Source organism: Toxotes jaculatrix, chromosome 19 (assembly GCF_017976425.1).
Source record: "Toxotes jaculatrix isolate fToxJac2 chromosome 19, fToxJac2.pri, whole genome shotgun sequence".
Lineage (NCBI taxonomy): Eukaryota > Metazoa > Chordata > Actinopteri > Toxotidae > Toxotes > Toxotes jaculatrix.
Genome location: NC_054412.1, coordinates 497,106 through 509,541, shown reverse-complemented (window position 1 = coordinate 509,541; position 12,436 = coordinate 497,106). Strand labels below are relative to the sequence as shown.

Sequence of the window (12,436 nt, the reverse complement as noted above, 5' to 3'; positions counted from 1 at the left end):
CTCGCACTCAGATCAGCTGCTTCTCCTGTCCGCTGCTCCCGTTTCCCGCTGCCTGCGTCCACTAACAAAGGAACATAGCTCCCGCCACCACACACACCTGTGTCTTATCAGGTGTTCAATTAGTTCCGGCAGGTGCGCACGCAGCTTCTCTCTCTCTCTCTCTCTCTCTCTCTCTCTCTCTCTCTCTCTCTCTCTCTCTCTCTCTCTTTCTCTCTCTCTCTCTCACACACACACATAGTATAACTGTTGCATTTATTATTTCTTTTTGTCATATATTCAGACAACATAGACACAGCAATTACGTGCTAAAAGTACTGATTAACTGGTTTTGCATATATGTTGGTCTAAACTGTTTTATGATATATATAACATATTTACAATGTAAATAACTTTTGAGTGTCATTCAAAATGTTCTTGACAACTTTTACATTTTGTCTGTAGATGATTTTATACAAACTGACAAAGGATTTTGTAAAATTTCAAATTTATGTATTTAACAAATGATTCATTAAATGTGTTATAACAATACAGAAACATTAACATAAATAAAGAACTGATGATGCTTTTGTGGTAGCAAAATAAATGTTCATTGCACACATCAAATGTCAGAGGTTATACGCACTGTGTTTCCATCACAGCAGTATCAGTAGCTTACATTAGATTGGCAGAAGCAATAATATTATTGAGTAACATTATTGTGAAGTCCCATTACCCTCAAACATATTCTGACAGTTTCTGTCGGAAACTTTTACCTTTTCAAAGACAGCGACGCTCCATCATCTTGTTTTGTGAGAAAATACAAACAACACGGTCACAATCACTGCCAATGTTTTTGAGCAGAAGAGCAACACAGATCTGAGGTGGTGGGTGGATGGTTGGATGTACAAGGTTTAGCTTGATAAACTCAACATGTGCTTATGCTTTTAGTCATTGTTAGGCAGGTAACTGGGCTAAAGGCCTGGTCACAGCAGGAAGTGGAGTAATTAAATGAATCTGCATGTCTTTACAAAGTATTTGTGCAAGAAACTTGGTGATGTGTTGACTTTACTGACAGGGCTAGCTGATGAACTGCTGCAGATGGTAAGCTGACTGCTAACGGACAAACACTAATTGGTCAAAATAGCTCATTATTCAACACTGTTCACCAGTTTGTTCTATAAAAGCTTTCGACGTGAAAATAAAGCTCTACAAGCCAATGAGCTTTCTGTCAACTGACAAAGTCATTCAAGTTCTTCAAGCTAAACAGGACAAAAAGCCTCCACAGTTTATGAACGGTTTTTAGATAATGTCTCAGTTGTGTAGCAGTGTATATTCTGACACAGGTGGATCAATAAAACTGAATGGTGACGCAGCTTCCTCCATTTTCTCTTTTCCCTCAAAAGTCAACTCTATCAAGACAGCTTGTTATTGGTCAGTATCACAAATTTGTGAAATACAGTTCATCAAAGTTTATTTCACACAGCCAGTGAATCTACTAATTGTACTGATTCCATAGAAATGAACTAAAACTGTTGGCTGTTATAAATGCTGGTGTGACCAGACCTTCAGGCTGTGGTAGAGGGGCTGGTAGATCTGTTGATTGGCTGAGGATGGATGGTGTGGGTGTGCAGATGAGTGTGGCAAGAAGATGGGATAGGACAAGACTGAACACAGCTACGGGACAGGTGAGGCTCCACAGCGAGAGGACATTATCAGAATTGTTAAAAATGTTCAGCAAGCCGATGTTGTAGGAATATTGTACTGTATCTTGTAGGAAACACAAAGTAAAAACACTGTTAGTGAAAACTGTTATTCTCCTTCCTACAGATTGCACAGCGACGCTGAGGAGTCAAACGACCAGAACAAAAACCCGGGATAAAGTGGTTCAGTGAATGTGGTGTCGAAGGTGTGGAGGTGAGTCAGTGAGTCAGAGGAGGCACTGTAGAAGGACAGAGAGCCAGCAGGACAGTCCACATACACTGCTACTCTGTACGAGAATGGCTGGATAGGGATTACTGTTTCTCTGTTGCTGTGCCAGGCAGAGTAACCACCATCAGAGCACTTCAGACTCCAGGACTGATCATTTCTTCCCAGCCGACTGTCAGCAGTGTTTCTTTTCCTTCTGTTTCCTTTGTAAGTGACACCAACATCAACCCATCCCCTCCACTCAACTTCCCAATAACAACGGCCTGTCAGACTGTTCCTATGCAGGATTTGATAGCAGTCAAATCTCTCCGGATGATCAGGATATGGCTGCTCCTTTTGCACTACTGTCACCTTCCTGTTGTTGTCAGACAGTTTGAGGTGTCTGTTTGCTGTGTTTGTGTCCAGCTCCGGTTTGCAGCAGGCATCTGATGGAAAGAACAAGATGGAAAACAGCAACAATTTATCATCTGACACACTATGGGTTAATTGCTTGTTCATTTATGAACAGTGACACATCCCATATGAGCAGAGAGATTAAATAAATGACTAAATTATACCCACATTTCCTCAAACCAGGTTTTAACCACTGTCCCCCACCATGGTCCACCCTGGAGGAAGAAACATACTTAGACCAGCACTTATCGCTTATGGAAATGTGAACATTTAACATCCCTCCCTTTTTAATGATTTATCATCTAGCAGAAGTCCTAACTGTTGTTGAAAATAAAGTTTGTCAGTATGGAAACAGCGTGTGAGCTCTTGTTGTTTGTCCATACTTGAGAGTGTCCAGTCTCCACTGCGAATCGTCCAATCCAGCAGAGAGCAGCTCCACCCCAGAGTTTCCTGGGGGATTGTAGCTCAGGTCCAGTTCTCTCAGGTGGGAGGAGTTGAACTTCAGAGCTAAGGCCAGAGAAGTGAAACCTTTTTCTGTGATCAGACAGCCTGACAGGCTGCAAACACACACACACACACACGAAACTTTATGAAACTCAAGTGGTCGCCGTAAACTAATAATAACTATTGGTGTGTCATTTTTTAAATCATTTTCCCACTGAAACATGTTGTGTAAATATGTAGCGCAGTACATCACTGGGACCAACTACAACAACTCACATAAACAGGCTACTTAAAACTGCCAGGGTTCCCAACATGGAAGTGGGACAGAAGAAGCATATAATTATTGCACAGGCCATCCAACACTGATCCACAGGAGGAAGTCTGGACAGCTACTGACCAGTTCACCATGAACTACCAAACACCAACATTTTCAGCTGCATATTAGCAGATATAGTATCGGTAACACGTTAGTAACACCATCATGAATGTAAATAACATTTAGATCAATTTTAATATTTAGGCATTTTATTTTTTATGCAGCAAAAAGGCCTGATCCTGACCTGAGAGTTTCCAGTTTACAGTGTGGACTCTTCAGTCCAGCAGACAGCAGCCTCACTCCTGAATCCCACAAGTTGTTGTTACTCAGGTCCAGCTCTCTGAGACTACAGGACTGGGAGCTGAGGACTGAGGCCAGAGCTTCACAGCTTCTCCCTGTCAGGTTACAGCCACTCAGCCTGAGGAACGAAGAGTGATGAACCACCAAAAAATGTAAAAATTAAAAATATTAAACATATTTAATATTGTTGATATCTCTATATCCCACTCACAGAGCTTTGCTGGAGGCTTTAACCACTGGCAGCAGCCTCAGAAGAGCCTCCTCTGAAGCAGAGTATTTCTTCAGGTCAAACACGTCCAGATCTTTTTCTGATGACAGTAAGATGAAGACCAGAGCTGACCACTGAGCAGGAGACAGTTCATCTGTGGACAGACATCCTGAGCTCAGGGACTGTTGGATCTGCTCCTGTAGAGAATGGTCCTTCAGTTCATTCAGACAGTGGAACAGGTTGATGCTTTTTTCTGGAGACAGATTTTCATTAATCTTCTTCTTGATGTAGTCAGTCACTTTCTGGTTGGTCTCTGAGCCACTTCCTGTCTGTGTCAGCAGACCTCGGAGGAGAGTCTGATTGGTTTCCAGTAAAAAACCCAGGAGAAACCGGAGGAACAAGTCCAGGTGTCCATTTGGACTCTGTAAGGCCTTGTCCACTGCACTCTGGTAGGGATCCTTCAGGCTGTCTCTAAATACATGACACAACAAGGATGTTGGTTGTTCATCTGACAGCAGATTGACTCCAGAGCTGATGAAGGTCAGATGGACATGAAGAGCAGCCAGAAACTCCTGAAGACTCAGATGGACGAAGCAGAACACCCTGTCCTGGTACAGTCCTCTCTCCTCCTTAAAGACCTGTGTGAACACTCCTGAGTACACTGAGGCTGCTCTGATATCGATGCCACACTCTGTCAGGTCTGATTCATAGAAGATCAGGTTTCCTTTCTGCAGCTGCTCAAAAGCCAGTTTCCCCAGAGACTCCATCATCTTCCTGGTCTCTGGACTCCAGTGTGGATCCGTCTCAGATCCTCTGTCATACTTGACTTTCTTCAGTTTGGACTGAACCACCAGGAAGTGGATGTACATCTCAGTCAGGGTCTTGGGCAGCCCTCCTCCCTCTCTGCTTTTCAACACATCCTCCAGAACTGTAGCAGTGATCCAGCAGAAGACCGGGATGTGGCACATGATGTGGAGGCTTCGTGAAGTCTTGATGTGGGAGATGATCCTTCCGGCCTGCTCCTCATCTCTGAACCTCTTCCTGAAGTAGTCCTCCTTCTGTGGGTCAGTGAACCCTCTGACCTCTGTCACCATATCAACACACTCAGGAGGGATCTGATTGGCTGCTGCAGGTCGTGTGGTTATCCAGAGGCGAGCAGAGGGAAGCAGTTTCCCTCTGATGAGGTTTGTCAGCAGCACATCCACTGAGGTGGACTCTGTAACATCAGTCAGGATCTCAGTGTTGTGGAAGTCCAGAGGAAGTCGACACTCATCCAGACCATCAAAGATGAACAGAACCTGGACGTCTTCAAACCTGCAGAGTCCTGCTTCTTTGGTTTCAGTGAAGAAGTGATGAACAAGTTCCACCAAGCTGAACTTTTTCTCTTTCAGCACATTCAGCTCTCTGAACGTGAATGGAAATGTGAAGTGTATGTCCTGGTTGGCTTTGTCTTCAGCCCAGTCCAGAGTCAACTTCTGTGTTAGGACTGTTTTCCCAATGCCAGCCACTCCCTTTGTCATCACTGTTCTGATTGGTCCGTCTCTTCCAGGTGAGGCTTTAAAGAGGTCTTGTTGTGTGATGGTAGTTTCTGGTCTGTCTGGTTTCCTGGATGCTGTTTCGATCTGTCTGACCTCATGCTGATCATTGACCTCTGCAGCTCCTCCCTCTGTGATGTAGAGCTCTGTGTAGATCTGATTGAGGAGGGTTGGGTTTCCTGCTTTAGAGATCCCCTCAAACACACGCTGGAACTTCTCCTTCAGGTTTTTCTTCAGTTTACTTTGACACCGTGGAGCAAAATTTTCTGAAAAAAAAATCAATAATTTGATGTTATAGAAAATCTCATCTTTCATCAAATCATATCTACAGGTTTATTCAGCTCATCAGTGGAGCTGAACAGCTCAGCCATGTGTGCAGATGTGTGCAGTGTATTTATAACAGATGGAAATGTAAATCCGTCCCATGTTGCCCCTGTTCCCTCCACCATGATGCAGCTGCTTAAATCCTCTTACTGCTGTGCAGACAGTCAGCCAGCTCCTCCTGCTTCATTCTCCTCAGGAAGTTCACTGTGATCTTCAGAAACGACTCTCTGCTGCTCCTCCTCTGCTCTTCATCCTCACTGCCCAACACCTCCTCATCCTCCCTCTGAGACTCTGAGCATTCTGGGTAATCTGGACTCAGAGACCTCTTGATCTTCTTCAGCTCGTTCTTCACGAAACTGACAACGTTCTCCTCCAGAAGCTGCAGCAGAAAATATTCAAATATAAATTAGATAACACAGTGACTCGTTTGTAGCTGTTGTTAGTTATCAGTAGCATCTGTGCCTGTACACTCACACACCTTAAATATGGAGTCCAGGTCTGTTTGATGCTGCTGGGCAGACTGACCTCTGAGAGCCTCTGAGCTCTGCTGCTGGACTCTGTAGAGAAATTACTGCATTATAGGACTGAAAGTGACTGTAACAGTCATTATGAACTGTAGGAGAAAAATGTTGAACATTAAAATCACATTGAACAAGGAACATAAATAAATACACGTGACATTCTCTGTGGTTTAATGGTGTATTCCCACCTTTGATCAGCAGAGTCCTGCTCTTTCTTAAAGTTCACAGGGTGGTTTTTAGAGTTGTTACGCTTCATTGACACACAGCTGGGTTCAGGTTCAGGAGGTCCTAGTCTTCAATACAATACAGGGAGAGATTTGACTGTAACCACGTCGTATAGGTAATACTTTCATCTAAGAACATTTGACGATAATCAGCACAGTAATGTCCATCTATGAACAAAAACAACAACAAACAAAACACAGTTTTTGGACCAAGACTCAACATCTCTTCGGGGAGGTGGAGGAACAGAATATTTTTACATTCCCATTAATTACCTCAGATCAGAAACATGCTGTCCATCTTTGAAGTTCATGGGGTGACCGATAGACCTGTCACTCTTCAAGGACACACAGCTGGGTTCAGGTCCTGGATCAGGTCCAGGTCCAGCAGAGTCTGGTCTGTGCTGCTGCTCTGGGCTTTAACACACACACACACACACACAGCTTTTAGTGTGAATAATGGTGGTGCTGTGATGTGAGTGATGGACAGTCTGATCCTCATCTCACCTCTGAGCTTTGGTCTGGATCTCATGGTCCCACCGTGGACTGGTTTTAGGGGGAGGGACTCCCCTGTCCCTGTCCTCACACCGACTCATAGCAGAGCCCCCACCTTCACACTAACATAACAACATGACACATCACAACAGGACACATCAGGTCTCATGCCATTGTATAAACAGTCAGGTTGATCTATGCAGTCCGACCAGTTCTGACTCTGCATATTTCACTAATGAAGCAAGCTCAGTCAAACTGCTGGTGGTTCTTCCTGTAACAACAACACACACTAACCACTGTCCTTTAACTCAGACCCTGTTCCTCTCATGAACACGCTTAGATATCCTGGGCAGACCCAGACCTTGTTGAGGCCCAAAATAAGGATCTGACAACCGCTTCATATCACATTTATTTGTCATAGCATCTCCACAATTTATTATTTATGATTTAAAATTCAAAATGTGTTGGATTCCTCAAAATGCCTTGTCAAAATCTGCCACTGTCTGACATTTGATAATCACATAGTTCGTCATCATGTCCCTAAAATGTATTTGTTCAAGGTTTGGTGCAGCACTCAGTCCTCGGGAAAGCTGAGCTGATAGTGAAGGGTCCTGGAATAATAATAAATCCATTTTGTTATGGTAGCCACAATTACTGTTGTATTGAAATCTCGACATTTGTAATAGAAACACACAAAAATTATTTCTTATATATAAACCCCCAAATCTTGGAGCTCAACAAAATACTGAAGAACATACTGAAGCAGCAACTTTGAAGCGTCTGAGGAGCGGAGACCTGAAGCGTGAGAACAGGGTCCAGTGAAGCCACGTCTGTGTTGGTGTTGGTAGGATTTAAAAAACAAAAAAATTATCAAGTCTTAACAAAAAACTAAGTCAGGCTGGTCCATGCAGTCCGATCAGTTCTGACACTTCCTGCTTTGTTTTACTGATCACATGGAGATAACAAACTGCTGGTGATTCCACCTGTGAATCACTAACAAAGATACAAATAATCCTCAAATCTCTGTCTTTCTACTCCAACAGAAATTCTATATTTTTTATATATTTGTCCATAAAGGATCACCAGATGTCCGGAGCTGTCAGGTCAGTGATCCAGCACAGCGTGAGCTCAGTGATCCTGATCATCAGACAGTCACAGGTTTCTCAGGTAGGATTCTCACCTGTTGAACTCACCTCAGGTCGACTCACAGACACTTTCCACCTCCGTGTGCAGAGGAAACAGTCAGAGAGAAGCTGCTCGTTCTGCCTCGTCAGTCCTGGAGTCTGTGTGCGTTTGATCTGAGGACGTCCTCAGAGTCTGAGTCTGAAAAAACATCAGAGTGATGAAAACCAGTCTAACCTGTGGCAGGAACCCATTGTCCCATCATCAGTGATTCTACTGTCTGTCCACTGGGTGGTGCTAACTGAACAGCTCAGCACAGAAAGACATGACGTGCTCAGGTACCTCCAGGTCAGATGAACTCGGACCCTTCAGTCTGTTGCTCCGTCCTGATCCTGCTCCGGAACCTCCGGCTGCCACACACAGTGTCTGCTGATGAAGACCTTTTATTTTCTCTGTTCATTTATTTATTTATTGGTGCGCATTTTTATCTGAAACTGAAAATGTACGTCTCCACAGCTCAGAGTCTCATTTTCAGGTCACAATAATTACACAACACATAAAATAAGAAGAGTGTCTGACCGACTGACCGACCCACCGTCCGTCCGTCCGCCTGTAAAACCCGCCGGCCGCAGCTACGTGCTGTACCTTCACTACACTCACCTGAGTCAACTGATGGACGGTGTGATAAATGAGAGTTTGCTGCTCTCCCACACACACACACACACACACACACACACACACACACACACACACACACACACACACACACACACACTCTCTCTCTCTCTCTCTTTCTCTCTCTCTGTCTCTCTCTCTCTCTCTGTCTCTCTCTCTGTCTCTCTCTATCCAAATAAACCTGCTGTCTGTGACTGAGCAGCCGATGAACTTTGTCCTGCAGGACAGACAGAAACTCTCTGGACGGCTCTTCAGGCTGCAGCAGGACGAGCAGCTTCTTCGACTTCTCTGTTCACGTTTCAGAAGGAAGTGCAGTGAAAACTCATCATGGCGGAGAGGAGAGCAGCGGCGACGCCGGCGGCAGAGCCGGACTTCCTGCAGTTTAATGATCTGGCCTGTGAGACGGTCGGTGGGAGGGTGAGTCTCTGTGACATTCACTAAACACATGCTGTCATATCAATGATCCAGATATGAGCACATGAGTCGTGCGACATGTGGCCTGGAAATGAATGCATTAAGTGTTGATCTCACAGTGACAGCAGCAGCTGCTCTGTGCGGTTTTCTGTGAATCAGTAACGAAAACTCAGCTGTGACCGTGGAAGCTGCCGGTGCCACTGCTGCCGACGTGCTGTTCCCCCTCCCGTCCTCTGGGTGGCCCTGCTGTAACTTTGCTGCCCTCTTTATTTTCTGTGTCTCATGAAGCTGCTGCTCTTTCAGGTTATTTTTGCAACAGACGAGTGGTTTGCTCCCGCTGCCAACCTGCTGAAGGTACGAGAACCGCGTCAGGTTCAGTCACACGAGATTATATCAGCATCACTGACATTTGGTGATTTACAGCTGTTTCACTTTAAAGGTAAAGTCTCATGTTTAGTGACGATGTCTTCCAACTGAAGACGTAAATCTTCTCACAAATCTATAGTTTGAATTTTAAAAAAGACTCAGACATTTAAATGCACAGCCGCTAAACAAAGCGTTAGCTGGGGACTACTTTCAGCAGCGGATTAATCCACATTTGTTGCAAGAAGAAAAACAACATAAATCCTCAGACTTATGAACTGAAACTGAAATGTTTGCACAGAGAGAGCCGCCACAGTTCATCGCTTCCGCCTTCACGGAGTTTGGAAAGTGGATGGACGGATGGGAGACGAGGAGGAAGAGAATAGCTGGTTAGTGCCTGAAAGTCCAACTCACTCTCCTGTTCTCTGAAAACTGCCTCGTGTCCAACACGTGGACACGTTTGATTTCACAAAGCGAGATCAGAGTTCACAACTGTGGGACAAACGCAGCTAACGCAGCTCAGCATTCGCTCTTCTTCACACACACGTACAGGACGTATCTCAGACACTGTGTGTTTCTGCTGAAGGTCATGACTGGTGCATCGTCCAGCTCGGAGTACCAGGCCTGATCTACGGCTTCGATGTCGACACGTCCTTCTTCACAGGGAACCACTCTCCGTACGTCTCCATCCAGGCCGGCTGTCTGGGTACGAGCTGTGCTCATCATCTCCTACAGTTTACAGAGACGTGTCCACAACTGTGTTTCATTCGTCTCTGACTTTGTCTTTCTGAGTTTCATGGAGCAGTGGTTCCCAAACACAAACACTTCCTGTCCCTCAGCAGACAAACCCCCCGCCCTCACCCAGGCAGGAGACCGGACCGGCATGGCCGCCTCTGACGGTCAGCTGGCTGCTGTCGCCAAGGTAACGCTGGTCACCATGGTAACATGACAACCAGCTGGTCACTATATCAAGGAGTTGACTGATTGACAGCTGGTGTGCGGTTTGATTGACAGCTGTGTTCGGAGGCGTGGCCAGAGCTGGTGGGCGTGTCGGAGCTGAAGCCTGGATACTCAGACTGCTGCCACAACTACTTCAAGGTCAACTTCAACCACAGAGTCACACACCTGCGCCTCAACATGTACCCAGGTACACACACACACACACACGCACACACACACACACACACACACAGCTGTGTAACACGTTTCATACTGTGCAGGATATGTGTGTGTCATCAGATGGAGGGATATCCAGACTGCGAGTGTATGGCGTGGGGCAGAGGGACTGGTCGTCTGTCTCCACCCACCAGGACGTGGACCTGGTGGCTCTGACCAATGGGGGAGTCTGCCTCGGCTACAGCGACGCCCACTTTGGGCATCCACGCAACATGATTGGTTGGAATCAGAGCAATGAATTTGCTAATTAGCTTCTTACCTTTGCTGCTGTGATTCGAAATGAGGAGTCAGCCTCGCTCAGACTGTGCTGTGATGTGTCTGCAGGCCTCGGTCGAGCTGCCAACATGGCTGACGGATGGGAAACGGCTCGCAGGCTGGACAGACCCAAAGAGCTGAAGGTCTGATCACACACACCGTAACCTCATTACGTTATCAGCCTGTGAACTGTCTCCCTGCTGGTTGTCTTGCAGGTGGACCATCGGGGGATCCTGCAGGTGCCTGGCTGGGAGTGGGTGGTGTTCCGTCTCGGTCATCCCGGGGTAATTAACAGCATCGAGGTCGACACCAACTACTTCAAAGGTGGAGGAACGTCTCAGCTTCTTTTAGAAAATCTCTGACGGTGATCTTAACCTGGTGCTTTTCTATCCAGGTAACTTTCCGGACTCCTGTAGGATCGAGGCGTGTACTCTGAGCCCTGAGGAAGAGGTTCGGTGCATCGGGACCGGGTGGAGGTCTGGGAAATGGCAGGTCCTTCTCCCCCCTCAGAAAGTAGGTTCATGTGCTTCTGGGAAATCTTTTTTATTGGCCACACACAGATCGGTCACTGCTTTCGTCTCCTCTGTGTGGCAGCTTCGTCCTCATCACAGGCATCTCTACAGCGGGGCGGAGCTGACGCTGACCCGGCCCGTCAGTCACGTTCGGCTCATCATCGCCCCGGATGGAGGGGTCAGCCGGCTGCGGCTCTGGGGTCGGCCCGGGCCCATTGCTGCAGCTCCGACCAATCGGCAGGCGCCAGCGTCCAAACTCTGAGGCCGTAAACACGGAGCTCGTCCTGCATCGCCAAAGTCCAGCGTCAGAGCGAAACGCTGCAGTGCACAAATAAAACAGTCACATGACAAACGTCTGATGATGATTTCTACTTAAAACACCCAAACGATGATGATGTGACGGTTCAGCCTCAGATAGTCCTCCTGATGTTTGGTTTGCTGCAATGAAACAATGCAGAAAATCTTCATCCATTAAAAATAAAACTGAAAAAAGTAAATGAGCTTTTGTGTTCACTCCTCAGCCCGACAGCAGCATGGCTCTGAGTGAACTGAGTCTGCCTCTGATTGGTGCATCAGTCTCCTCACCACCCATCATTTACCCACAACCCCCTCTGCTTCTCCTCTCCCACTCATTTATTTAGATTTAAGGTCACTGGCTGGATCTCCTCAATTAATAACCAGAAATAACCGATCCAGAGGAGGAGGGGGGGAGGATCGAAGACGTCTTCAGCTTCTTCAGAACATAGAGACCAAAAAAATCAAGTAGTCATCGATCGGCGGTTTATTGATTACCCATAAGTTTCTCCTCTGTCACTGGTTCTCATCCGTCTGTCTGTGTTTTCTGCTGCTTGCTCTCTCTCTTCCTATCGCTCAAGGTCAACTTTAATCAACCTCAGGAGGCTTTGCCCCCACCCACAACACCTGAGCTACAGAAGTGAATTAGCCTTGTCTTCATCAAAGAGCCTGGACGCTGCAGCCTGGAGACACTGTGGTGTCTCAATCTGTTCACAGATCCTTGTTTATTATCATTATAGGACAGTCTGAGGAAATCTGGGGCAAACTGAGAAAACCAAATATCATCATACCTGGAGAAGGGGTGTAACACAACGTGTAACACGTTATGATCCAACATCCTGCTGGTATATGGCGCTAAAACCGTGAAGTTTCACCTGCAGGTGGCGCCAGAGGAAAGATCATGGAGTCATTAAAATCTACAGGGTTCCTCTTCTGGAGAGCAGGAACTAGATCAGGACATGT

At 46.2% G+C, this 12,436-nt stretch overlaps 2 protein-coding genes across 3 annotated transcripts; one reads left to right on the top strand and one right to left on the bottom strand.

Moving 5' to 3' along the window:
• Nucleotides 1-382: 382 nt before the first annotated feature.
• Nucleotides 383-7,410, bottom strand: LOC121199761 (NACHT, LRR and PYD domains-containing protein 3-like). The gene is made up of 10 exons (XM_041064689.1): nt 6,675-7,410; nt 6,444-6,584; nt 6,135-6,239; nt 5,904-5,982; nt 5,576-5,804; nt 3,570-5,367; nt 3,303-3,476; nt 2,682-2,855; nt 2,467-2,513; nt 383-2,330 (listed from the first exon to the last, which is right to left on the bottom strand). Exons 1-10 carry the CDS (start codon nt 6,761-6,763, stop codon nt 1,801-1,803), a joined length of 3,366 nt encoding a protein of 1,121 aa, XP_040920623.1. The 5' UTR covers nt 6,764-7,410; the 3' UTR covers nt 383-1,800.
• Nucleotides 7,411-8,646: 1,236 nt separating this feature from the next.
• Nucleotides 8,647-11,638, top strand: allc (allantoicase). Of its 2 annotated transcripts, none has more exons than XM_041064692.1 (11): nt 8,647-8,876; nt 9,177-9,227; nt 9,538-9,625; nt 9,823-9,942; nt 10,079-10,158; nt 10,251-10,383; nt 10,476-10,631; nt 10,737-10,810; nt 10,883-10,991; nt 11,062-11,180; nt 11,262-11,638. In XM_041064692.1, exons 1-11 carry the CDS (start codon nt 8,787-8,789, stop codon nt 11,439-11,441), a joined length of 1,200 nt encoding a protein of 399 aa, XP_040920626.1. In that variant the 5' UTR covers nt 8,647-8,786; the 3' UTR covers nt 11,442-11,638. The 2 variants fall into 2 exon arrangements, with proteins under 2 accessions (XP_040920626.1, XP_040920625.1); XM_041064691.1 differs by having other exon boundaries at nt 10,076-10,158.
• The last annotated feature ends 798 nt before the right edge of the window (nt 11,639-12,436 follow it).